This window comes from Syngnathus typhle, linkage group LG8 (assembly GCF_033458585.1).
Source record: "Syngnathus typhle isolate RoL2023-S1 ecotype Sweden linkage group LG8, RoL_Styp_1.0, whole genome shotgun sequence".
NCBI classification, from domain to species: domain Eukaryota; kingdom Metazoa; phylum Chordata; class Actinopteri; order Syngnathiformes; family Syngnathidae; genus Syngnathus; species Syngnathus typhle.
The window spans coordinates 15,385,974-15,413,961 of NC_083745.1; the positions used below are offsets into that span (position 1 = coordinate 15,385,974).

Below are 27,988 nucleotides of genomic sequence, written 5' to 3' on the forward strand. Positions count from 1 at the left end.
ACGCCAACCCCTTTCAAGTCATCCGACGCGCGAGCCGAGTAACTCAATTCGAGGCGAGTCGTCGATATGACCGCGCCGTAATGATGGCTCCCTTCGGTTGTTTGATGCTGGTATTACGTTACGGATATTTTTTAGATGCCTTTGTTAAGACCTCAAGGATTCGTTAATTTACTAGAGCGCCCTCGCCCTAGCTGAGCTCAAGATAACTACTTCGAACCAGATCTGACAATTCCTGATGTTAAGGATTAAAGCTGTCTTCACTTTAAAAATAATTGAACGGATTTAAAGAATTACTATGATAGGGAAATAAAGACATTTTAAAGTTGTAATTACTGCAAATAAAACCATGCTCGACATAGTTAATACGATAATAGTTCGAAGACTCTGGAAATTCATCTTAGTTGATTTTGGTTCAATCTCAAAAAGAATGCAAAATCTCTCGAATGTATTGTTATCATCATTTGTTTCAGATGTAATCATTTTCTGTATAAAAATTAAATTTGGTGCTCAAAAAGTATTTTTTCAAACTTGAGTCTTGAAAATTATAATTTTAAAATTATATTATATTCGGGCTAATACGGTATCTCACTATCTATCTATAACTGTTGTTTATAGAAATCAATTGTCCATCGTTTATATTGTCACATATATATATATTGTTTCTAAAACAATATAGATTAATTAGAATAAGGTTCCATGTGCCCAACTTTGAGCACCAGCAAATCCAAAGGCGTCTGCACGCCTTTGTGGTTTAATGGCGTCACGACCGCATTATAATGATATTCCAAGTGACGCTTTTCCTTTTCTTTCAGTGTTTTCTCACGAATTGACGCTTCTTTTTTAACGTTCGCTGGCGGTGCGTGTGTGTGACGTCACAACGCAGGAGGGGCGCGGGTGGGATTATGGGGAGGATTACCCACCATGCCCCGCGGGTAAAGATGGCGACAGCTCAGCTTGCTAACTTTCTCTGAGTGATTTTTGACGGTCGCTCGAAGCTAGCGGCTCTTCCTCCTCCCCCCGCCCTGATTCGCCACCACTTCTGCGGCCGAGTATCGGCGCTCGCCCCCCCTTCGGGTCGCTCCGGGACGTACAGTGCCGTGCTGAAGAACGCAGCTCCGGCGAAACTTTCCTCTCCGCTTGGCCGACCGGCGGGCCAAATCAAGCACAACACCGGCCTGCCTGCCGACAACTCTGACGCCGAGGTACGTTGGATCGCATGTGAGCGCAGCTTGCCCGATCGCGGTGGCTTCGCTAGATGCGGGCACCCTTTGGTTAAGGCTTGGCTTGGCACTGCGCTCAGGTCAGACCGCCTCGGATTTACGCGGCCCAGTCAGTTAAGGCTCGGTTCATCGCGTGCGCGCGTGTGCGTGCGCGGTGAGGGAGAAGGTGAAGGGGGCGCTCAAACTTTGTAGGCCGAGACAATCTTGTTGGTACTCGTGTGTTGCCACGACAGTGCACGCGTTATGCAGAACGGCAGACCCATTTATGAACCTCTCCTCCCCAAGTTACGATCAATGCGGCCACGTTGAGTTGCACTTAGGCTAATGTTTACATTATGTACCAATGTCAAGGACGATTGTCACCCAGTTTATATCATTGATGTGTTTTGATTACGGGTGTAAATCGCGAGTTTTGTCACGATATCATATCGATACAAAGAAGCACGATACGATATTTGCCGATATCTTAAAGCCTGCTGTAATTCATTCACAATACATCACGATATAGTGCTCTACGATCGATATATATTTTCTTTAAATAAAAAATATAGAACAATATCCTGATTTATAACAATTCATACTCAAAATCAACAAGGTACTGCAAACTCTGTATTTAGGAAATTACAAGAGTATTGTAGTATACAAAGTGCTTATTTTAACACTGAACTTTGATGTCGTGTTTTTCCTTTAAATGTGCAGCGAGATTTGTGGTCCCTGAATATTTGATCATCGGATGGCAGGATTTACAAACTGCACGTGTCTTGTCCGTTGAGCCATCTTTTCTTTGGAATCCAAAGTGCTTCCAAACGAATGACTCAAAGCCTAAAGGGGAGCAAATTTCCTCGTCTTTTTAGACACTAGCCATAGCACCAGCCCAGGAGCCGCGTACTAGTTGTCGACTCCCCTTTCACGTGCCTGCTCTGCTCACAACACAACAACGCCGCGCACTGCTCCCGCAAAGAGGAAGCAAGCAACAATGAACTGGATTTCAAAATAAAGTCGCGTCTAATGTCCGAGGTCAAACACGCCGATATAAATCGATGTTTACGTTTAGCATCGATGCCAATAAATTGTAGAGCATTATATCGATTAATTGATGTGTATCGATGAATCGTTACACCCCTAGTTTCGATAGTTGTGGGGTCGTCGCTAATTATTTGTGTTTAGATAAATGTCTGAGCTATAATGGTGTAAATAATGATTAAAACTTGAAAGTATCTGTATATTGTATTCGTTTATATGTTTAATAAAGACAAAGCTATCACAAAACTGTTGTAATTATTTAGATTTTGATCTAAATTAGCCTTGAATAAAGACTAAGCAGTCACATGAATTAACAGAAAAAATGGCCAGCCCTGGTAATGGCTTTTGGGAAGAAATTGTCCCTGAATCTGTTTGTCCTGGATTTGATGCACCTGTAACGTCTGCCAGAAAGCAAAAGCAGCTGTGGGCAGGATGATGGACTGCGCTCTGCTGTTGGAGGGGAAGGATCATCCCATGATATTCTTGACCACTCTCTGGAGCTTCTTGCGCTTTGCTTCAGTGCAGTGGTACCTGATGCTCTTGATAGAGGATGGGTTAGCAGCAGTTTGCGGTGTATGTTTTTCCTGAGCACTCTCCAGGAGTGCAGACGCTGCTGCGTCATCTTGAGGACATCCTTGTTGTCGGCCAACCAGGACAGGTCGGCAGAGATGGCGTTGCCCGGGAAGGTGAGGGATTTAATTCTGCGTTGCCATTGATGGCAGATCTGTTATGGACCTACTGAAGTCCAGGATGATCTAAGTGTCAGTGGTGTTGTTTGCTGCTTACCACTCAGAGGACATGTGTGCTCCGCTGTTAACCTGTCGTTCGTAGGGCTGGCGGCAGGCAGGTCACAATGATGCTTTCGAGGCGCCTCTCTGGGCACTTAGGGTCGCACATAAAAAAAAACAAAACAGGTGGTGCAAGCTGACTCTGAGATAACAGAACCTCAAGACGCAATAAAAGAGCCAGTGCTCAAGTCACAACCAGTGCACACTTCAGTACCCTGCTTGTGCTACTAATGTGCGCAGTTGTCCTCTCGTTGTTCACTCGTAGACCACATGAGCAATTGAGCGCACTTGTAGCACGTGAAAACACGCTCCGGCCAGGCAGCCTGTGCCTTTTCTCCGCCATTCTAAGCGAGGGACACAAAAAGTGGCAGCGTATGTGCCAAGCGTGAGATTGAATTTTATTTTGCATGTCAAAGCGCAAGCTGGTTTGGAATGAGAGTCAGCATTTGCCAAAGCTAATCTTTCCGATGAATGCGGCTCCACTTCCTGTTCTGGAAACTTGCTAAGATCAATGTGCAGCCTGAGGCGCGCACACACGGAGGCACAGGCACATCAGATGCTGATAAGCTGTGACAAGATTAGACCCGGAGCGCAAACGAGCGAGTAAACTCGGTTGCTTGCATTTGAGGCGGGCAAGCGGCGGCCAGTCACGCTGGTACTTTGCAGACACTTGCCATCCTTTCTTTTGACGCGTCTTTTCTGACATCGCCTATAGGAAAGGACCCAGGCCCAGGATGACCAGCGCGCCGCCATCCAGGAAGCCGTACCGCAAAGCTCCGCCGCAGCATCGTGAAGTGCGGCATGCCGCCGCACCTATGCCTACGCTGGCCCCTCAGACACAAGCGCCAGATGGCAGCCAGGTAAAGCAACAAACCCTCAACACACCTCCGCCTCCCCTTCAGCCACTTGCCGCGGGCTATAAATGGCAGCGTCGCGTCACCCATGCTCGGTCCGAAAGCGACTCCGTGTCCGGACTGTCCAGCTTGGAATTTGCCATCGACGACCCGCCGAGAGAGTATTTCCGCGCCCGCTGGTGCCAAGACTGCCGCCGGGGTGTCGTCGCGAAGCGACAGGACCACAGAAGAGCTGCCGTCGCCCCCAAGGGCATATTGAAGAAAGCGGAATGCCCAGCCGTGGCACGCACCTGCCACATCATCAGGAAGTCCACGTCGGCGGAGCTGTTGGACGCTGGCGCAAAGTGGGGCGCCCGCTATCTGCCCACACCCTCTCTGGACAGGAAGCAGTCTGTGCGCAGTTCCTCCGGCTCGTTCTTGCCACGCTTGGCGTGGAGGATGCGGCTCCTGGAAGAGAAGGTCCGCTTTTCCACCTTTCTGGATGAAATCACCTGTCGCGTCATAACCCCGGCCCACCTCACACAGCTCGGCAGGAAGGCTTCTCGTCAAAGGACTGGCCCCCGCCTTGGCGGGAAGTGCTTGCCCGACGGCGCATGCGCCGAGCGCATGCGGCGTTGGGACACGTGGTCGGCAGCGCTCAAACGCGCCGAGAGGGCAGGGCATGTAAAGTCCAAGGTAAATCAAGGAGACACAGGTGGACGTCCACGAGCAAAACAGGATGTTGTCTCACATGTGAAGGTAGGTGGGGGTTAGGGTTACCAGCTTTAAGTACAGAGACATATCAGGGCTCGAAACTAACGATTGCCCGATTGCCCGGGGCAAGTAGCGATGGCAGACGGGCAAGTAGAATTTTTCCTCACTTGCCCGAACTTGCCCTGCCATAATACCATGTTTTCAAGCTGTAAAAAGACGATTTTGTGCATAATTTCTCGCAACATCTGCCGCTTCTGGTCCGACATTTTGTTTTCTAGGGAGCGGTTAGTTTCTCGTGTAAGTCTGCAATACATTGATAACGGCAAAGCGCTTCGTAATTAAATCCATGCTCCCTTACCCGTCCCTGGCTCTTCTGCGCCTGCGCACCAGCAGAGCTTGTTTCCGGTTGGCGGATACGAAGGCATATGAAGGCAAAACTTATAGTGTTGTCTTTTTTATTGCAAAAATGTGTCGGGCAAGTAAAAATCCACTCCAAAAAAATTCGGGCAAGTAAAATTTTGTTTCGGGCAAGTAACATTTTCTCTAACTTGCCCGAGGGCAACTTGGGCAAAAAATAAGCTTCGAGCCCTGCATATCCAGCTCAGTGTCCTAGTGGTAGAGTGTCCGTCCTGAGACTGGAAGGTTGTGGGTTCAAACCCCGGCCGGGTCATACCAAAGACTATAAAAATGGGACCCATTGCCTTCCTGCTTGGCACTCAGCATTAAGGGTTAGAATTGGGGGGTTAGATCACCAAATGATTCCCGACCGCTGCACCGCTGCTGCTCACTGCTCCCCTCTCCCCCAGGGGATGGATCAAAATCACACGGGGATGGGTCAAATGCAGAGGACAAATTTCACCACACCCAGATGTGTGTGACGATCATTGGGACTTTAACTTCTAACTTTAACTTTATATCATCCCTTGTTCTCATCCCCAAATTCAAGCCGTTGTACCCCCCCCCCCCCACCGTCCCAACGACAGAGCAGCCCAAGCAGCAAGGACTGTCACCTGACATTTTCCAACCTTTCTGTGGGTGGGGATCGGAGCGCCAAGGTCCCCACCTTTGGCTGCCGCCCAGGTCACAGAGCCTGAGCCCACAGCTGGTGTCCTTTCGGGCTGGGCCTGGCCGGACCCCGTGGGTGCAGCCCTACCTGCCAGGCGCTCGCCAACAAGCCCCACCTCCAGGCCTGGCTCCGAGGGGGTGGGGTAGGGTTAGACAGACAACTGAGCTCCAAGGATTATTTGGAAACGCAGAGGGGAATTTTTCATTATAGCTCTAAAATTATCTTTTCAAATCAAAAATCTACTTTTTTCAGTCATTCATTTGTTTTCCAAGCAACTGAGTATCAAAAGAAGCGTGTGAACTTGAAGAACTAAATACCGTATTTTTCCGACTATAAGTCGCTCCGGCGTACAAGTCGCACCAGCCATAAATTGCAATATAAAGAAGAGAAAAACATATATAAGTTGCACCGGAGTACGAGTCACATTTTTGGGGGGACTTTATGGTATGCGAACATTACATAAACAAACGAAAAACTGAAAACATGCCTGACGTAACATATTGAGTTATTCAAACAACTATATTATAAATTGATTGATTGAAACCTTTATTGTCCCCTCTGGGGAAAATCAGTTGTCAGTTGTCAAACAGCTCATGATGTTTAAAAAGAGGAAGAACAACAGAATTGACAATGCAAAATGTAAAACCACTGCTGGTCCAATAAATATGGAGTGCAAACTTCCAGCTTGCTTCTGGGGAAAATCAGTTGTCAGTTCTCACACAGCTCATGACTTTTAAAAAGAGGAAGACAAACAGAACAACAGAATTGACAATGCAAAATATAAACACAATGCTGGTCCAATAAATATGCAGTGCAAGCTGGAAGTTTGCTAAAGTGCATCATGTATAAATAAAAGTAAAAGTCCCAAGTCAGTTTATCGAACCATTCGTATCACTCCAAATCATCAAATCCATCAAAAGCTTCGTCCTTTGTGTCACTTCTAAACAACGCCGCTGCTGAATCCGGAAGTACATGCAGCGCTGAGGTCAGACTTGTCAGTTGCGGTTCCGATTATTCCACAGTCCTATATAACTATAGATAAACTATGTATAGATCAAATAACTAAAACATAAATACCAATTTTATTGAACCATCCGTGTCACTCCAAATCATTAAATCCATCGAAATCTTCGTCCTCTGTTTCACTTTAAAAAAGAAAAAAACGCCGCTGCTGACTCCGGAAGTACATGCGGCGCTGACGTCAGACTCATCGACAGTTGCGGTTCCATTTATTCCACAGGCCTATATAACTATCCATCCATCCATTCATTCATCTATCCATTATCTGTACCGCTTGTCCCCATGGGCGTCGCGAGCGTGCTGAAGCGTATCCCAGCAGTCATCGGGCAGTCGGCGGGGCATACCCTGAACTAGTTGTCAGCCAATCTTAGGGCACACAGAGTCAAACAACCGTTCGCACTCACACTTAGGGACAATTTGGAGTGCTCAATCGGCCTACCAAGCATGTTTTGGGGATCTGGGAAGAAACCGGCGTGCCCGGAGAAAACCCATGCGGGCCCGGGGAGAACATGCAAACTCCACACAGGGAGGGCCGAAGGTGGAATCGAACCCGCACCCTCCTAACCATAATGCGGTCATGTTAACCAGTGCGTTACCAAGCCACCCCCTATATAACTATACAAACTATATATCAAATAATAACATAAACAACAATTTTATCAAACCATCCGTGTCACTCCAAATCATTAAATCCATCGAAATCTTCGTTCTCTGTGTCACTTAAAAAAAAAAAAAAAAACGCCGCTGTTGACACCGGAAGTACATGACGGGTTGACGTCGGACTCATTGTCAGTTGCAGTTCCAATTATTCCAGACCTATATAACTATACATCAAATGACTATAACCTAAATAATAATTTTATCGAATCATCCGCGTCACTCCAAATCATTAAATCCATTGAAATCTTCGCCCTCCGTGTCACTTGTAAACAACGCCGCTACTGACTCCGGAAGTACATGCGGCGCTGAGGTCAGACTCATTTTCAGTGGCGGCTCCAATTATTCCACAGACATAGTGCGGTCTCATGTGGTTTATAGTGAAAATAACGTGAAGTGATCAACTATAATATAGTAAGTAAGTAATGATCAAGTAAAAGTGTGTTAATAATTTCACATATACGTAAATCGTTCCTGATTATAAGCCGCTGAAAACGCAAAGTTTTTAGACACCTGCAGGTGGAGAGTCCATTCGTCGCTGTGCGTACAGCGATGATCGAATGAGGTCTGACTCTGGCCTCTTGCAAGAGCATCATTTTTATTAAGAGAAACAGGGTGTGGGTGAGAGTGGACTGGATAGAGAAAGCCCTTGACCTCTAGTCAAAACATAACAAGCGGTGTTTTACGACGTTGTGTAGGATGGGACAAGCTTGGTTATTTATTACAGGTTACATTCCAACATAATCATACGATCAAGATAGTTTGGAAAACCCTGACGTACCCCTCCTGTTTAATCATATGATTATCACCCTAATCAACAAACACAAGCAAGAAAACAAAGAAGAATAGTAAAAATAATAAAAACACTAATAAAAAAGATCGATTAAAAAACAGATGACAGCGGATGTGTTGGGGATCGTGTAGGGCAGGGGTCCCCAAACTTTTTCCTGTGAGGGCCACATAACCTTTCCCTTCTCTGATGGCGGGCCGGTGGCAGTTTGTAACAGAAAAAGTGTGACGATCGTAGGGGAGCTTAAAAAAATTATTGTTTTCCAGAAAGCCACACATAACCAAATAACGGTTATTTAATAACCCTTTCCGGGTTCTTTACAGAAAAAAAGTCAGGAAACAAATAATAACACTATTAATGAAATAAATAATAACTAAACCCTCTCTGAGTTCTTCACAGAAAAAACAGGAAATAAATAACTAAATAACTCTCTCTGGGTTCTTCATAGAAAAAAAACCATGGAACATTAACTTTCTGTTGTGCCATGCACAATCTTAACAGATAAAAGTTCAGCTCAGTTGTCAGAGCAGAACCTCTCTGACACATTTGAGCAGTCTCTTAAAGTTCTTGTGTTCCTTCCTTATAATCCTTTTGTAGGTTCCAGTAGGCTTGTAGACACTGCTGTCTTTTTTGTTAAAGTTTGATAGTGCGTCATAGTCTGGAGTAAAATTTGTTGTGGCAATTCTTAGGCGAGATCCGAGGTGTTGGTCCGTTTACCTCGATCTGTGACGGGTAGATGTTGACGTTCATGTGGCTGAACGTCACGTCGCGTACGTCGAGCCAAATTGGCAACTCTTTTAAACGCTCGGCACTGTGTTCACCCTGCTTTACTTGGGCGACATTTTAACGGAAGGATTCCAGGGGAAGGTTTGTGGGTGGCTTTAGCGCAAAACTGCATCTGAAAGCTCAGCGCGCAAATTACAAGAATGCTGTCGTCACAGCCCACGCTCTAAATTCGGGACTGATACAAATAGAGCGCGAGTGCGCCATGTCCGTACACGCACTTGTGAGTGTGCACCGAGCTTTCTGACACGGCTTCCGGTAGTAAATGCGCAGGCGAGCGCTTCCCCATCTACTGGGGAAACGCAGTCATTGCAGGCAAAATGAGCAAAAAAAAAAAAAAAAAGTTTAATAATACAATTTATTCAGGGTTGGCGGGCCGGATTAAACGGTCCCGCGGGCCGTATCCGGCCCGCGGGCCGTAGTTTGGTGACCCCTGGTGTAGGGTGATACATGACAAAAACAACAAACAATGATAGCATTACCGTTTTTTTTCGTGTTTAATGCGCAAAATTTAACTAATTTATTGTCCTAAAATCTGGGGTGCGCATTATACATGGGTACAATTTTTTTAAATTTAAAAAAAAGAATTTTTTTTTTTTTAATTTTTTTTTTAATTTTTTTAAGAAAATCATGGTACAACAAAACCAACAACAGGACTGACAAAACAAAAATACATTACCAAAGACAGGAACAGAAACCAAACAGACATCATGACAGTAACACATGCAATGATCCGACGGTGAGCGAGGGGCAGACAGGACTTAAATACAAAACACGTTACATTGATTGAGGTGACACAGGAAGGGAGGGGCGACAATTTAATTTAAAAAAAAAAAAATTGGGTGCGTATTATACATGGGTACAGGCTTTTTTCCAGCATCAACATGCCATTTTTAGGGTGCGTATTATACATGGGGGCGCATTATACACGGAAAAAAACGGTAATTTCCAGTGAAGATGAGGTTTTTCCTCAATACTCCAGTTAAACTTAGTGTGTGATTTAAAAACCTGCGACACGATTTAGTGCAGGAAAAGTCTCACACGGTTCCTCTGCCTTAGGCGACCAGAATGCTATCAATAAAATAAGAAAAACACAGAAACAGTACATCATTGTATCCATCACATGCGAAGCATTTTCGATGGTCAAACCATCAAGTTTCTGTAAAACATGCTCAGCAGAACAGCATCTACGCAATCCACGTTTCATTATAGTTATCACACCCGTCACGTCTAAGAAGTTGTATATGTACTTGTGCTACGGTAGAAGACACAACGCTCGTCACAGCAGACTTCAAACATGGGATAACACAGGTCGTAAACAAGCACAACACCACCAGCACAACAAGCACAGGAGTCTCAAATTTCAACAGCAGTTGCCACCAGTTGCCAGAGAATAGTCATGAAAAGAAATCCCATTGATGTGGGATCTTGTTTTTTGACATGGCCTGCAGCAAGTTCTTCAGTGAATTCATGGTGTCGTTGATGTGCGTGTCATTTTCTCCCGGTATGTATGTGCAACAGGAAGTCCCAATGATGTGGCACACACCACCTTGTGCTGCCATCAACAAGTCCAGAACCATCCTGTTTTGCAAGACCATCAGTCTAATAGCCCGAATCTCTCTTTTTATCCATCATTGACTTGCCATGAGAGATTGAAAACGATAGTTCAGTGTCTCAATGAAGAGTGATTGTTTTCCAACTCCGATCCAAGGAAAAAGCGCGTGAACAACTTTGTCTCCAACGGACCATACTTTATGGTCATCTTGAACATTCACACCCCAGACAGGGTCATGAGGGTCAAAGGTTGCAACCGCCTTGTGTTGACGTCCAGAAGAGTTGTGTGCTTTCGTTAGCCGATGATGTGGTATTCTGTAGGTGTGGTCTGTCACCAACACTGGTGCACACACTCGTGTCCAGTTGGCGGGCGGCATCGGATAAACCTTGTGACCACAAAGCCACAATCCGTTCTGAATGAAGTCCGACGGTGTAGCCATATTGATAGGAGAGCCCTTACGCCTTGAAATGGCTCTCCCATCCTGGCACTCAGCGGTGATGTCCAAAGCTCCCATCCAGTTTCCTCCTGGAGAGCAGTTGTCGTTAATGCATTCGTGGGTTTTGTTTTCTTGGATGAAACCCGTGTAGTCCATTCCAGGTAGCCCATTTGTTTAGGCCACTTGTGGCATCTGTTGTCCTCCAACAGTCACATTGGGATTAATCCAGAAGAGTTCGATCACAGATTCATTTCTGCAAATCCAGGGCGGTAAGGGTAGCGTCACTGACTGTGACAGCACGGTGTTGATATCCACCTCCTCCCATGGATGCCATACATTCCGCTTCAGTGACATTCATTGCTCTGGCCTCTAAGTGAACTTGTGTGGAGTAAAGGGAGTTTCGAACACACACATAACATCCCTCCTGTGTGTGCTCTCACAGTGACCTTTACATACCGGTACCAAGTGTTGGTTTCGTATGGGTTTCTGGGGTCCCATGACCAGTCCTCAAAGTTCTCATCGTGTGACCATCGTTTTCCACGGTCAACATTGTCACTTGGTCTGTTCAGATGTGTCCATAGACCATAGCACGCTCCAACCACAACGCAGCAGAGGATCCACCATGGCTGACCCAGTTTGTTCTTTTTGACGACCTTTATGTCGTTTGTTTCAGTCTCCTGGCTTGGAGCGGTTGTTGACCTGTGGGGAAGAAAGATCAGGCGGCAGTAAATTTGCATTTGACACATGAGTGCTCTGTTCATGCTATCTGCCAAGGAATGTTCTTCGTCTGTCCTTTGCAACTCTGTAGTAAATTGTAATGCCCTTTTGAACTAGGCAGACAGGAGTGTTTGCGGGAAGAGTTTGAGCACTTCCTAATGATTCCTCCTAACCAAAGACCATTTATAACAGGGGCTTTCCCATTTATTGCCTCCTGTTTTAAAGATTCCCTTATCCATGCCGTCTTCCTCCTAACACGTTCGCACCCACACAGGTTGTGCACATAAACGCACACACACCGAGCGCGCGCACACAAAGCTCAAACGAACGACAACAGCCTGACACAACTTTACAGAGATTACGTACGAACACAGAACACACAGACAAAGGGATTCTATACATCTCTCACGTAGTTTATTTTGATAGAACCTCCTATTGGTAACTGTATAGCGGACTGTTTAGCATATAATCCCTTACTCAACTCCCTTGCTTCTACTTTTCCATGTCGGTGCAGTCGTAAGTGAGCCCTATTGCAGTCATTGTCTTGTTAACTGTCGCCTTGTGCGACTCCTATGCATGATTGTGTGAAAGTCAAAAATTGAACGTATCCAACTTTCTGACCACCCAACCTCCACTGTGGCGCAACGAACTTACTATTTTATTGAGTAGGTACATTGAGCAACCTAGCTTCTTCTTGACTGAATTCACTTTAGTCCAAATGTCCTATTCTAAAATTTATATAACTCGACCTCTACTTCTTAAGCCTGACAAGCCAAAATATCAGATGTCGCTCTTGTTTCCTACCGTTTTAGCCTATTTGTTCTATCCAAATCTGTTCAGTCTCCGATTATGATGCTTTTCTCTGTAGCTCTACGCATTATTCGATTTTTTATCAAGTCTCCTCAGTTCTGTCAAACTCAGTGCACAATGAAGCTCCCTTCCACTTTGACCCAAGCTCCTCCAAGTGTAGTAACGCCACAGCAAGGAGTGCGATTTGGTCGTCGGACATTTCAAGTCCATATCTTTTGCCGCACCTCACCCTCTCAAGTTGGTGTTCTTTTGTTGTTGCTTCAGAGCCAACCCATCCATCACTCTCGAATGAGTCCATTGTTCAAATGAGTCCATTTTCATCATTGTGAGTTCCTCCGCTTCTCACTGTCTTTTCTCATCCCCGAGGATGTCTTCTTTCCTCCGGGGTGTACTTGCCCCCTCCAAGCACAACAGTATTTCTTTGTCCTTGCCAAAGGTCAAAAGTACCTCAAAGCCAGGCACCGTTTTGTAGTCGTCCACAACTGCAGGCGGAGTCTTGGGATTGAGTTTCAGGGATCCTGGCACTGAGAGTGACAGACTGGGACATCAAACTTGTAACCAAATGTAGCTGCTGCCATCAATTTGTTTACCAAACTTCAAATTCTCTTAGTAACAGCGATCTCGTCTTTATATTGTAAATCCTGCAACTCATCCTATTTTCGAGCTACGTTTCGTCTATAGTTCCAATTTAATGGAACAGCACGTTGTCTTCCGTATCATTATTCAAAATTAACTCATCGAGGTCTGCGTTCCACATCTAGCCCTGATCTATGTCTTGACCTCTCAAATGTTATTACCTGTGTCATGCTTGCTCAAAAATGTGACTTGGAATATGGTGCTGTGAATTTCCAATCTCCTTGATCAAATTGGATCCCGCTTCTTAGCGCTTCTTTCTCATGCTCCTGTTAGCCTGCAATTGTCCAAATCAATAATGTTGTTTTCTTTTAACTGTCTTTCTAGGGTCTTAAAGAAAGGACCAACAGATTACTCCCAATATCTCATTATTTATGAGTTAGCCCCCCTTTCCTCGCTCGGGTGCGTGCACACGGGGCTATTGGATGATCTATGACCCCACAGTCAGCCTCCCCAATTCTACACGGTGCATATCTTGTCAGTTGTTAATGGAAACCAGATGTGTCTCGTCTCGTGCCAATGAGTCTACATTCATGGAAACCCAAACAATTCCGCACGAACCTGACCCGAAACATGACCCGGTCACACTTAGGCTTACTAGTGAGATATACATTGCTTGATAGCAGAATAAAAATTTACCACAGTAGGACACCAAATGTATTAGAAAATCCATATGTCGTAAAGTGCTGTATTATTACTAGGGGTGTAAATCGCGGGTTTTGTCACGATACGATATAATATCGATATAAAGAACGACGATACGATATTTGCCGATATCTTAAAGCCTGCTGCGATTCATTCACGATATATCGCGATATAGTGCTCTACGATCGTTTTTTTTTTTTTTTTTTTTAATAAAAAATAGAGAACAATATCCTGATTTATAACAATTCATACGCAAAATCAACAAGGTACTGCAAACTCTTTATTTAGGAAATTACAAGAGTATTGTAGTATACAAATTGCTTACTTTAACACTGAACTTTGATGTCGTCTTTTTTCTTTAAATGTGCGGCGAGATTTGTGCTCCCTGAATATTTGATCACCGCATGGCAGGATTTACAAACTGCACGTGTCTTGTCGGTTGAGCCATCTTTTCTTTGGAATCCAAAGTGCTTCCAAACGAATGACTTGAAGCCTAAAGGGGAGCAAATTTCCTCGTCTTTTTGGACACTAGCCATAGCACCAGCCCAGGAGCCGCGTACTAGTTGTCGCCTCCCCTTTCACGTGCGTGCTCTGCTCACAACACAACGCCGCGCACTGCTCCATGCTTCCGGAAAGAGGAAGCAAGCAACAATGAACTGGATTTCAAAATAAAGTCGCGTCTAATGTCCGAGGTCAAACACGGCGATATAAATCGATGTTTACCTTTAGCATCGATGCCAATAAATCGTAGAGCATTATATCGATTAATCGATGTGTATCGATGTATCGTTACACCCCTAATTATTACTATCTTCCACTATCTGTCCTACTCACTCCCTCCTTCTGAGGCTTGGCAACGCCCATGCCTCACACCTTGACAAATTGCCAAGCCTCACACCTTGACAAACTTTTTGGGAGAATGTGTTCTTTACTACATATGATTCTATCATCATTTAATTTGACTTTTTTTCCAAAACGCTTCTCAATTTCTCAGTTCACACATCTTCTGCACCTGTTACTGGTTCTCCATTTTTTTCTCTAGTTATCAATCCAAAAGCTACGTTTTTCTTTTTAGCATTTAACTTACTCAAAATCACTCATCAAAGTCGCTCTACTAATTTTCCATAGTATTCGCCAACAACTTCAACCATTCAACCTGTATTTCACTTTCATTCAGGCAATCATTCATCAATGCTCATTTGCATCTCACACACAGTCTCCAAAAAGGAGCTCACCACACAACATTCATATACAATTTTCAACTCGGGGTTCCTGATAGAACGATCCACCAATTGAAAAAAACTCAACTCAAGAAAACTACTGGCAAATTAATCTGAATTTTTTCTTTGTTTTTAAATTTGAAGAACTCAATCTCTCAGGTTTAGCTCGCATATAAAAGTTTGTATAATTTTGTACCACCATCAATCAATTATTCCTATTAAATGTAGTATTGCAATGTATTAAATTAACAATTTTGCTTTTTCCAATTCCTGAAAGCATGTTCTGTCGTTTTTTTTCTTCGAATTTCTCATGAGGGCTCGGCACTTAACATGCACTAGTGTGGATCAATTTCTGCTCGCAAACAGACTTCTCTTGTTTCCGCTCATTTTTATCTTTCCAAATTGTTTCTTTTCTGCGGTAGAAATTGGATAGACCACAGTCTAGCAAATTTCTTTACACTAACAGTTTAGCCAATCTTCATCATTTTAACACATGCACAGCTCTCGTGCGTGAAAGGTAGATCCTAGCACCAATGATTCGTCACAGGCTGGCCATTTCCTCCAGTCGATCATGAGCTGGTCCCTCCCACGCACACGAGGACAGCACATTCTAATTTTTTATTTATCTTCTAGAAGCAAGTTGCATTTATTTTCCACTTGATTTGTGTGCACACAATTTGATCTCTGGTCATTTGTCATTGGGCATACAAACAGCATTGTCATACTCCCTTGTATGGACAGGAGCTCCAATAATCCAAAAAATGTTCTAATAATCTGACAATGACATGTTTTACTGTCATATGGGCATCTATTCTTTCTTTCTCTGTATTAGCATGAGCGGTCAAAGGGGAGGAAGCTTGTCATGCTGAAAATGTGACTTTTCCTCTGCCTCTTTCTCCGCCCTTTGATTGGTTTTGTTTTACACGACGACACACTCTTGCCAAGTGTCCCCGTATCCCACAGTTCCAATAGTCCAATTTGATGTGGAGTTTGTATTGAATGTCAGCCTGCGGCCTTGTTGGTCTCAAACTCGTCCTCTGCCCCTTTGGGAACTTTGGAAGAAGACCGTTGTATCTTCATCCAGAATCTAGCGTAGATTCTACGCTCTTCTTTGATTAACAAAAAAGAAGCTATGTGTTTCTTAGCACGTTCCTTCCACTGGGACTCTAACCCAAGCCAGATCTCATAGCTGGACAAACCAAAGCCGTATATCTCATAGCTCGGACAAACCAAAGCCGTATCTCGTAGCTCGGACAAACCAATGCCGTATCTCATAGCTCGGACAAACCAAAGCCGTATCTCATAGCTCGGATAAACCAAAGCCGTATCTCTCGTGCACCTTTAACTTGTTACGCGTTTCACAACAACATAATCACACAACTTTAGGGCTTTAACTTGTCCCCTGGTTCGTTGCACTGCCGGATCCCGTCAATCCACCTCTGTCAGACAAAGGCAGACCTAAGATGCTGGCCCAGAGAAGAATTCTCTTCCCAGGACTTTCTTTTCCAGGTCCTCCTAATGAACGCTGGCTTGTCGACAATGCAGCACGTCCTCCTCCGTCAGCCAGATGGCGGGTATGAGGGATCCGGGTCACGGCACCAAAATGTTAGAGTGGTGCTCACTCTAACTTATTTTGCAAGAACCACACGGGAGACAGTTTGCCCTTTTAGACACCTGCACACCTGCAGAGTCCATTCGTCGCTGTGCGTACAGCGATGATCGAATGCGGTCTGACTCTGGCGTCTTGCAAGAGCATTTTTATTAAGAGAAACAGGGTGGGGGTGAGAGTGGACTGGATAGAGAAAGCCCTTGACCTCCTAGTCAAAACATAGCAAGGGGTGTTTTACGACGTTGTGTAAGATGGGACAAGCTAGGTTATTTATTGCAGGTTACATTCTGTCAGGTTTAATTCGCTGACTGAATAACTGTTAAGAGAAGAGCAACAGCAAACAAACCACAAGTGAGACAGAATATTAAGTCTTTTCTCGCGAGGAGTGCAGTACAGATAGCTTACAACAATCTCACTACACTAAATATCTGTATGCACTCCCGCTCTTTTTATTTGGATTTGCCCTACCCACAATCGTAAGACAAAGCCCCTAAAGAAAGCACGTGGGGTTTGCCTCGTAAGCTAAAAATCACCAGGTGTTACATACTGGTAAGAACATGTTAGAAAAGGAGTTTGAGTTGAGAAGAGGAAGCCCTTGATCTCTAGTCAAAACATAGCAAGGGATGTTTTACGACCTTGTGTAGGATGAGACAAGCTAGGTTATTTATTACTGGATACGCACCAACATAATCTTACGATCATGATAGTTTGGAAAACCCTGACTTTAATGGTCACTTGGAGGTTCATCTGGGGTGCAAAACAGCAATGAGGCATGTTGTCTAACAAAGTGGTCTTTATTAGAAAGGAACTGTCTCGGTAGATGTCTTCTTTTTGCTGAGTTGCCACTGAGTTGCCAGCTGCGTCCTGTCTGACCCAGCCATAACTTTGCTTTTCTGTGGTACATCATAAAAACAGCAAGGCCAAACAGCAAGCATATATTGCAGTAATATTGCGGTAAGGCATTGATTAGAGAACGCATGATAACATATATATACATTTTTCTAACACATTCCAACATAATCATACGATCAAGATAGTTTGGAAAACCCTGACACCCTCGTCTCCTCCTGTTGCGTTTTTCAGCATGCTGTTCATCTGATTGATTCTGCGGTCTTTTTTGTCTGTGTGGTCTTTCAGGATCTTTTGTCGGACTCGGACCGGATCAGGTGAGATGACCTTGCCATTCTGCTCGTTGATGTCACCTCGCCTTCATCGCGCAGATAAGTTTCATCCTAAACTGCCTCTTGTGACTGGGCCTTACATAGAGGACCCCAAAGGAAGCCTAACGGCAACGCCTTGACATTTGAAAGCCACCGCAGTAGGGGTGTAAATCGCGGGTTTTGTCACGATACGATATAATATCGCTACAAAGAACTACGATACGATATTTGCCGATATCTTAAAGCCTGCTGCGATTCATTCACGATATATCGCGATATAGTGCTCTACGATCGATTATTATTTTTTTTAATAAAAAATATAGAACAATAACCTGATTTATAACAATTCATACGCAAAATCAACAAGGTACTGCAATTTCTTTATTTAGGAAATTAAAAGAGTATTGTAGTATACAAAGTGCTTATTTTAACACTAAACTTTGATGTCGTGTTTTTTCTTTAAATGTGCGGCGAGATTTGTGGTCCCTGAATATTTGATCACCGCATGGCAGGATTTACAAACTGCACGTGTCTTGTCCGTTGAGCCATCTTTTCTTTGGAATCCAAAGTGCTTCCAAACGAATGACTTGAAGCCTAAAGGGGAGCAAATTTCCTCGTCTTTTTGGACACTAGCCATAGCACCAGCACAGGAGCCGCGTAGTTGTCGGCTCCCCTTTCACGTGCCTGCTCTGCTCACAACACAACACGTCGCGCACTGCTCCCGGAAAGAGGAAGCAAGCAATGAACTGGATTTCAAAATAAAGTCGCGTCTAATGTCCGAGGTCAAACACGGCAATATAAATCGATGTTTACGTTTAGCATCGATGCCAATAAATCGTAGAGCATTATATCGATTAATCGATGTGTATCGATGTATCGTTACACCCCTACACCGCAGCGCTGATCACTAGCACATAATGTGCAAGGAGGCAATCCTGCTCCCACTCCAAATCCCTGAGAATGACACGCACCCGTGCATAGAAGCCCCTTGCCCCCCTGCCACCCCCGCTTGGCTGCGGTCATTTATAATTAGTGAATATTCGTAATGAGTAAAGATCCCAAACACGCCAATCAAGTGTTCTGCCTTTCAAGTCAGGTTCCCAATGAGCCCCTTTCGCCTTGTACCTATGATGAAGGTCCTTCCAACATCTATGCCTTGCACATTTTGCTCCTCCATTTCTTCTTCTACAGTAGTCCCTCTTCTTACGAACACCGATAATTACGAACCTTTTAAGATACGAACCGGAGCCTCGCGATTTTTTTTTTTTTGTATCTACTTACAAACCAATTTTCGACTTCTGAACTGAAGCAATAAGTTATTAGCCTGACTTTTTCTGTCTTCTCTGGGGTACTTTTTAGCAAGTGTAGAAAATATTGCCTAAGCAAAGTTAGGAGGTCAAGAATAAAGTGACATTTCGTTTTTGTTATAAAGGTTTGAAAAACCAAAAATAAAATTGTTCTTTTGGTTTTCTGTGTGTTTTAGGGCATAAAGAGTGACAGTTTTGGATAGTCCAGCACGTATTATTTGCTTTTACATTGATTCCTATTGCAAGCATTGCTTCTGCTTACAAACGTTTCTACTAGGGCTGTGGACTCTGACTCGGGGACACGGACTCGGTCGGACTCGGTCATTTTTGCCGGACTCGGACTCTGTGCTGATTTTGACCGAGTCCACCGAGTCCGACAATAAAAAAATTACGTTCAATTTTATTTTCATCATGCTGCTGAGAATGCGCGTAGGAATACTGTCCACAGCCCTGCTTACGATCAATGCGGCCACGTTGCGTTGCACTTAGGCTAATGTTTACAGGAGGATGAGTTTGAAAAAGAACTTGACAGCATTGAGCGCCGCCGGCGTTTGTCGGCCGCCACCTCGCCAACCGACATAGATGAAGGAATTGGGGCAACGTTGGCACTTGGTCGAATGAAAGAGAGCCCATTTGTTACAGCTGATCGTTATCCGTCCGGCCTCAAGGCAGCGACTCGGACACTAACAGCAATGCCAATCAGCCAAGTCAGCGTAGAGCGCCTGTTTTCCGGGCTCAAGTTTATCATGTCTGATCAGCGCGGCGCAATGAAGGCTGACTTGGTTGAGGCGATTTTGTTCCTAAGAACAAACTCAAGTCGTTGAGTTGAAACTTGAAAGTATCTGTTTATTGTATTCGTTTATATGTTTAATAAAGACAAAGCCATCACAAAACTGTTGCAATTATTTAGATTTTGATCTAATTTAGCCTTGAATAAAGACTAAGCAGTCACATGAATTAACAGAAAAAATGGACAGCCGGACTCGGACTCGGTGGTCAAGAGGCCGGACTCGGACTCGGTGCAAAAATCCGACCGAGTCCACAGCCCTGGTTTCTACTCACAAATCTGATCGCAGAACCATTGAGTTCCTAAGTAGAGGTACCACTGTACTTGGAAATATTAAGTTACTTGAAAGGCAGGGATTTGGTTGGATGTTTTTTTTCGAACCTTCAGGGACCGCCGGGGTACTGTAAACCTCGTGACGACATTTGCCCTGGATAAGAGCTCATTTCCGCTCGTGACTAAGTGAGGAGTCAGAAGTTGCTGTTTTCAAATGCGGCAAGTTAGACGTGGACAAGTCAAGACAGCCGAAAGGAGCCTGCGGCCGATTTATACAGGATTGCTTGCCGCCTCCACAATGATGATTTGTTGTCGGGCAGAATCCTTCAGCAGCAGAATGAGGACCTCTGCCGAAGCCTGTCTCTCTCCGCCCACAAGCTGGAGTCTGCAGAGGCGGAGTTTGATGGGAGTCGCCATTACATGGAGGCGGAGCTAAGCCGCAGCAGAGACGACCTTGACAAGATGAGTGACAAGTTTCGCCGGTGAGATCTTTTGTTTGTTTGCATTGACCGCCAAGTAAACACCTTTCGCCGCTTGCCATAGCTGAAAATGCCTCGCCTAGAGCACTTTTCTGTGAAGCCTCCTCTGCGCTTCAACGCTATTATTGGAGCAGCGCTTCTGAAAACAAAGAAATTGCAAACGTCAAATGTGAAGAAGACTTCAAACTCGAGTTGTGCGTGTGTCTATATTCTGTTTCCTTTCAAGACAAACGAGATAGTCTTGAGAGGGAACAACGCTATTTGTATTTCAGTTAGGGGTGTAAATCGCGGGTTTTGTCACGATACGATATATCGATACAAAGAACTACGATACGATATTTGCCGATATCTTAAAGCCTGCTGCAATTCATTCGCGATATATCACGATATAGTGCTCTACGATCGATTTTTATTTTTTTTAGATAAAAAATATAGAACAATATCCTGATTTATAACAATTCCTACGCAAAGTCAACAAGGTACTGCAAACTCTTTATTTAGGAAATTACAAGAGTATTGTAGTATACAAAGTGCTTATTTTAACACTGAACATTGATGTCGTGTTTTTTCTTTAAATGTGCGGCGAGATTTGTGGTCCCTGAATATTTGATCACCGCATGGCAGGATTTACAAACTGCGCGTGTCTTGTCCGTTGAGCCATCTTTTCTTTGGAATCCAAAGTGCTTCCAAACGAATGACTTGAAGCCTAAAGGGGAGCAAATTTCCTCGTCTTTTTGGACACTAGCATAGCACCAGCCCAGGAGCCGCGTACTAGTTGTCGACTCCCCTTTCACGTGCCTGCTCTGCTCACAACACAACACGCCGCCGCGCCACTGCTCCCGGAAAGAGGAAGCAAGCAACAATGAACTGGATTTCAAAATAAAGTTGCGTCTAATGTCCGAGGTCAAACACGGGGATATAAATCGATATTTACGTTTAGCATCGATGCCAATAAATCGTAGAGCATTATATCGATTGATCGATGTGTATCGATGAATCGTTACACCCCTAATTTCAGTGGTCCGGCACGCCTGTTTGCGCTGCAGTCCTTGTACTTGTGTGTGTTAGCTCAGCCGGCATGCAGTTGTCACGGCAACCCGGGTTTTGTTTTGGGGAGGTAAAGCGTGAATCCTGGCGATTGGAGTGACAGCACGATGGTCTTTTCTTTTTTCCTCCGCAGACTGCAGAACAGCTACACGGCGTCTCAGAGGGCCAATCAGGACTTGGAAGAGAAGCTTCATGCTTTGGTAACCATTTCAGCCCGGAGCAACTCAAAATGGGCCCTCGTTTGTTTGTCTTATGATGTGGCAGCCTTCACTTGAGAAGCATTGTTTGTTGACGTTACTTCAGATGACATTGATTGACTTGGTCTACCCATGTTGTGGCCCTCTCCGTCCGTCTCCGTAGCAACAGCCACCATCGTACTATGCGTAGCTGCCGGTGACCAGAGTTGACAACATTTTGGGTTCCCAATGCAAAAGATGGCAAGTGGGCATGGCAAGCAAAAGGAGCTGAACTGCCAGAGCAGCCCCAGAAATTGTGTCGGCTCTTTGCTACTGTGGCCCCCGACACCTTTTAGAAAACCGACCGAGAAACGCTCTTTCCTCCACATGTCGAAAATTGGTGACAACTACAGTTAACCGAGTGACTCACGGAGGCCCGTTCGTGCCATTCGATACGCTTCTCTCGTACGTGAAAGATGACGAGGGTACGTACGTGAAAGATGAGTGCGCCGCTGCCCAAAGAAAAGCTTGACTTCCTCAGCGGCACCATCAGTTTGGTCGCATGTAGGGGTGTAAATCGCGGGTTTTGTCACGATACGATATTATATCGATACAAAGAACTACGATACGATATTTGCCGATATCTTAAAGCCTGCTGCGATTCATTCACGATATATCACGATATAGTGCTCTACGATCGATATATATTTTTTTTTAAATAAAAAATATAGAACGATATCCTGATTTATAGCAATTCATACGCAAAATCAACAAGGTACTGCAATTTCTTTATTTAGCAAATTACAAGAGTATTGTAGTATACAAAGTGCTTACTTTAACACTGAACTTTGATGTCGTGTTTTTTCTTTAAATGTGCGGCGAGATTTGTGGTCCCTGAATATTTGATCACCGCATGGCAGGATTTACAAACTGCACGTGTCTTGTCCGTTGAGCCATCTTTTCTTTGGAATCCAGAGTGCTTCCAAACGAATGACTTGAAGCCTAAAGGAGAGCAAATTTCCTCGTCTTTTTGGACACTAGCCATAGGACCAGCCCAGGAGCCGCGTACTAGTTGTCGACTCCCCTTTCACGTGCCTGCTCTGCTCACAACACAACAACGCCGCGCACTGCTCCCGGAAAGAGGAAGCAAGCAACAATGAACTGGATTTCAAAATAAAGTCGCGTCTAATGTCAGAGGTAAACACAGCGATATAAATCAATGTCTACTAGGGGTGTAAATCGCGGGTTTTGTCACGATACGATATAATATCGATACAAAGAACTACGATACGATATTTGCCGATATCTTAAAGCCTGCTGGGATTCATTCACGATATATTGCGATATAGTGCTCTACGATCGATTTTTTTTTTTTTTTTTTAAATAAAAAATACAGAACAATATCCTGATTTATAACAATTCATACGCAAAATCAACAAGGTACTGCAAACTCTTTATTTAGGAAATAAATTACAAGAGTATTGTAGTATACAAATTGCTTACTTTAACACTGAACTTTGATGTCGTGTTTTTTCTTTAAATGTGCGGCGAGATTTGTGGTCCCTGAATATTTGATCACCGCATGGCAGGATTTACAAACTGCATGTGTCTTGTCCGTTGAGCCATCTTTTCTTTGCAATCCAAAGTGCTTCCAAACAAATGACTTGAAGCCTAAAGGGGAGCAAATTTCCTCGTCTTTTTGGACACTAGCCATAGCACCAGCCCAGGAGCCGCGTACTAGTTGTCGACTCCCCTTTCACGTGCGTGCTCTGCTCACAACACAACAACGCCGGGCGCAGTGCTCCCGGAAAGAGGAAGCAAGCAACAATGAACTGGATTTCAAAATAAAGTCGCGTCTAATGTCCGAGGTCAAACACGGCGATATGAATCGATGTTTACCTTTAGCATCAATGCCAATAAATCGTAGAGCATTATATCGATTAATCGATGTGTATCGATGTATCGTTACACCCCTAATGTTTACGTTTAGCATCGATGCCAATAAATCGTAGAGCATTATATCGATTAATCGATGTGTATCGATGAATCGTTACACCCCTAGTCGCATGCCAACATTGGGCGCGGGCCAGTTGCGGCGTTGAGCAATATTGCTGAAGAAAAAGAAAAGTTCGTTACGAAATGTTTCAATGGTAGGCTGTCATTTTCTGAGATGATTGCACTGATTTGACCAATCAAGTTGCAATTTGTGTCAGAAATACGACAATCCTTTTTGCCACCTGCCTTTCACGCTGCTCCGAATGGAATTGTGGTCATCCTCATCAGGCTGCCGTCGGTCAGACCTGGGTCCATGCAGTTGGGTTCATTTTCCTCATCTAAGCCTTCCTTTTCTCTTCCTCATTGTGACCCTGCTCAATGTTTGTAGCTCTCCTCCTTATCCACCCTTCCTCATTTGCAAATGTCTCTCTTGATGGGCCGCTGCCTAACGCGCTGCCCTTGTGTGTCCCGCAGCTGCGGACGCTGGAGCGAGACAAGAAGACGATGGATGGCGAGATGGTGGAGCTCACCAACAAGCTGTTAGAGGCCAAGAACACCATCGACCGTCTAGAGGAGCTCAACGTGAGTGAACCTGTGCGTTTTTGTTCAAAAGTGACTTCGTCCATTTCCAGCTCTGGAATCTGAAGTCGTTCTCAACCATTCTTGAATCCAATCAGCAACCAGCGATACTAATTTAAAAACGCCCCTCCCAAATAGGTGAATGGCTTGATGCCATCACCACCCAGCCAGTTTTGCCCTTCTCTATTTTTGAGGCTTTCGACTATTTGCACGTTTGCTCAGCGTTAGCATGGCAAGGTCACCCACCAAGGTCACCTCAAGCAGCTGGTATCTTTGTGTGTGTGTTTGTGTGCATCAGGAACGTTACCGGCTGGACTGCAACCTTGCCGTGCAGCTGCTCAAATGCAACAAGTCACATTTCAGGAACCACAAGTTTGCTGATGTAAGTAATTTGACGTGTCTGCATGAGTACGCAGTGGTACCTTGACTTAGGAATTTCACAAGACGCCCACACGCGTTTTGGGTAGGGAATGGGAGCGTGGCCGAGTGTGTGACATTGGGAGCTCCCACTGCAATAGGACCATTTGGAATTCGCCCTATTTCCTTTGTTGGAAGGCAGGTCGCTCGCTGGGTTGTTTAGAACGCTCTCCTTGCCTGTGCAAGGGCAGCGCAGCCTTATTTGCTGCAGTTTTGTCCCACTTTACTGAATCTTGCGCTTCATATGAACTAGAACTCACAGAATGTAGCAAGCAAATTAACTCCAAAAGCTGCAAACTGGGGCACTTGAAAGTCAAGGTACATGTGTGTGTGTTCGTGCGCGCGCTGTAAGCACGGGGCCTCACCGAGCCAGCTTTGCTGTGGCACAGCTGCCGTGCGAACTTCAGGACATGTTGAAGAAACACATGAAGAGCAGCAGCCTGCCCGAGCCGAGCCTCGGCCCCTGCGGCCAGGACCCGGACACGTTGAGTCTCACACCGTCCGATGTGGTTCCCACTTCGGTGATCGCTCGCGTCCTGGAAAAACCCGAACCGCTGCTCCTCAACTCGGCGCAGTCCAGCAGCCGCGGCTGGCCGACCGCTGAGGACGTCTTTGTGCACGTGGACATGACGGCGGAAGGACCAGGCACCGAAAACGACACTGTGCTCGACGGTTCGTGCCAAAGCGTGCTGGACGCGGGCCAGGAGGCAGGTGCCGCACCCTCTTTCGACAAGCTGAATCCGTACCCACCGCCACCCAACCCGCTTAACCCCGGGCGGAAGGTCATCGAGTTCTCCTCAGATGACAAGGTGAAGATTCCCAAGAACAGTCCGCTTCCCAACTGCACGTACGCCACGCGCCAGGCCATCTCACTCAGCCTGCACAGCGAGCAGCCTTTGGTGCCCCCCAGCCCCGCACCCTCGCGCAGCGAACCGCAGCATCACGGCGCCATCGCTGCCGACACGCCCTCCAGCCAGTCCAGCCCCTTCAGCAGCCCGCCACAGGTCAGTGCACACCAAACATATGTAGACTAGGGGTGTAACGATTCATTGATACACATCGATTAATCGATATGATGCTCTACGATTTATTGGCATCGATGCTAAACGTAAACATCGATTTATATCGCCGTGTTTGACCTCGGACATTAGACGCGACTTTATTTTGAAATCCAGTTCATTGTTGCTTGCTTCCTCTTTCCGGGAGCAGTGGCGCGGCGGCGTGTTGTGTTGTGAGCAGAGGAGGCACGTGAAAGGGGAGTCGACAACTAGTACGCGGCTCCTGGGCTGGTGCTATGGCTAGTGGCCAAAAAGACGAGGAAATTTGCTCCCCTTTAGGCTTCAAGTCATTCGTTTGGAAGCACTTTGGATTCCAAAGAAAAGATGGCTCAACGGACAAGACACGTGCAGTTTGTAAATCCTGCCACGCGGTGGTCAAATATTCAGGGACCACAAATCTCGCCGCACATTTAAAGAAAAAACACGAAATCAAAGTTCAGTGTTAAAATAAGCACTTTGTATACGACAATACTCTTGTAATTTCCTAAATAAAGAGTTTGCAGTACCTTGTTGATTTTGCGTATGAATTGTTATAAATCAGGATATTGTTCTATATTTTTTATTTAAAAAAAAAAAAATCGATCGTAGAGCACTATATCGTGATATATCGTGAATGAATCGCAGCAGGCTTTAAGATATCGGCAAATATCGTATCATAGTTCTTTGTATCGATATATCGTATCGTGACAAAACCCGCGATTTACACCCCTAATGTAGACCGCAAAAAAAATTTCAGATACAGATACCACTTGGGTTGAATGGAATTGAGACTAAAATCGAAAAATTGTCACGCCCAAATATGTGTGTATACAAACCCCCCTTGAACTCACACACCTCCGCAGGCGCCGAGCGTGGGGGCCAGCTCTGCCAGTTCTTCCGAGGACCTTCTGGCCAACTGGCAACGGATGTTTGTGGACAAGATGGCACCCTCAGCAATGGTGGGCGGGGGCTCCTCCAGGGTGGCGTACTCGGATGGCGAGGAAGGCTCCACTGCAAGCCACGCCTCCAGCCTCGACACGGACACTGATGTTGAGCCCCGTTCCTACACCAGGGGTCCGTACGGCGGCGGCCAGCGACTCCTCATAAATACGGACCAAGACGGAGTGGCCCTGGGCGCCCAACGGGATCAGGATAATGATGCCGAGGAGCCGAACAGCCTAGTACGCGACTTGTCCGTCATTTCACCGCGGCTCTTGGACTTTGAGCCCGCCTTTGCGGCAGCTGTGCTTCCGCGACCTCACCGGAGCCCCAAAAGGATGGGGGTGCATCACCTACACAGACAACAACAGTAACACACAAGACCATGAGGGCACACCCATACAAGCAGGAAACAGCCATACTCATCGTCTGCGTGCGTGCGGAAGAAAAGCAAAACGCAATCGTCTCGGTGCCTCAGTATCGTGTGTGAAGGAACGTTCCCTTCCTTCTTCTGTGTCAGCCGTTGAAGCCAAAACGATGCCAACGAACACGTGTTCCAAAGGAGACCCAAACATGGTGGCGACGTAGACGCTAGTCCACCGACGGCAAGTTAGTGCTGATTGTTTTTTTGCACATGGTTGTCGGCTAACACGTTTTGTTTTGCTTGTTGCTTTTGTGAAGCCGCTGAATGTGACTAAGCGTTGGCTCGGACCAGATGTCTGTCTGAAAAGAAGAGCTTAGTTGCTATGCAGGTGGGTCTTAATTGGGGCTGCCAAGAATTTGGGCCCTGTCTAAGTTGATTGCAACGTTTTTACGACTTGAATGACTCCGCAACTCGTCCTCTGCTTTGCTTTCATCCCTGTGGCAGTTTGTTTTCCTTGAATTTATTGTTGACCCTTTCTCTTCAGCCATGATGAGGATGATGAAAGGCTGTGCTCATTCTATTTAACTTGAGAAGGAAAAATCTCTTTTGCGCTTGCCTGGTGGTTTTCGGGTGACGCGAGAAGGGCCTTTCACTTTGGTTTGTATGCTCGGCACGCTCAGTGTTCAGTCGGACAAAGCGCTAGCCGCTCGGACCACTGCCAACTGGTGCAGTCTGTGACCTTTGACCCCAATCAAGTACCTGAAGGTTCCATGAACTCTAATGTTGAGTTGTAAATTGATGGAAATTCTCAAACTAATTCAAATAAAGGTCTAACTGACAACAATTACACTGTGTATGCAGTTGCTGATAAGAATGATGAGGATGACCATTTTATTGTATGCATTGTGG

At 45.3% G+C, this 27,988-nt stretch overlaps 1 protein-coding gene across 5 annotated transcripts; it reads left to right on the plus strand.

Moving 5' to 3' along the window:
• Nucleotides 1–898: 898 nt before the first annotated feature.
• Nucleotides 899–27,926, plus strand: tjap1 (tight junction associated protein 1 (peripheral)). 5 transcript variants are annotated; one of them, XM_061285108.1, is made up of 11 exons: nt 901–1,202; nt 3,747–3,891; nt 3,976–4,344; nt 4,411–4,623; nt 17,657–17,685; nt 20,367–20,528; nt 21,706–21,772; nt 24,218–24,325; nt 24,621–24,704; nt 25,129–25,743; nt 26,640–27,926. In XM_061285108.1, the coding sequence occupies exons 2-11, from the start codon at nt 3,766–3,768 to the stop codon at nt 27,087–27,089; spliced, it is 2,223 nt and encodes a 740-aa protein (XP_061141092.1). In that variant the 5' UTR covers nt 901–1,202; nt 3,747–3,765; the 3' UTR covers nt 27,090–27,926. The 5 variants fall into 5 exon arrangements, with proteins under 5 accessions (XP_061141096.1, XP_061141092.1, XP_061141091.1 ...); XM_061285107.1 differs by having other exon boundaries at nt 3,976–4,623; XM_061285110.1 differs by having other exon boundaries at nt 4,014–4,623.
• Nucleotides 27,927–27,988: the final 62 nt, after the last annotated feature.

Bases quoted from the DNA above. Each gene is read 5' to 3' on its own strand.
- tjap1 (XM_061285107.1), top strand. From the start codon at position 3,766: ATGACCAGCGCGCCGCCATCCAGGAAGCCGTACCGCAAAGCTCCGCCG. The intron at 3,892-3,975 runs GTAAAGCAACAA...CGCGTCACCCAT, and splicing joins AAGCGCCAGATGGCAGCCAG to GCTCGGTCCGAAAGCGACTC. The intron at 24,705-25,128 runs GTAAGTAATTTG...GCTGTGGCACAG, and splicing joins GGAACCACAAGTTTGCTGAT to CTGCCGTGCGAACTTCAGGA.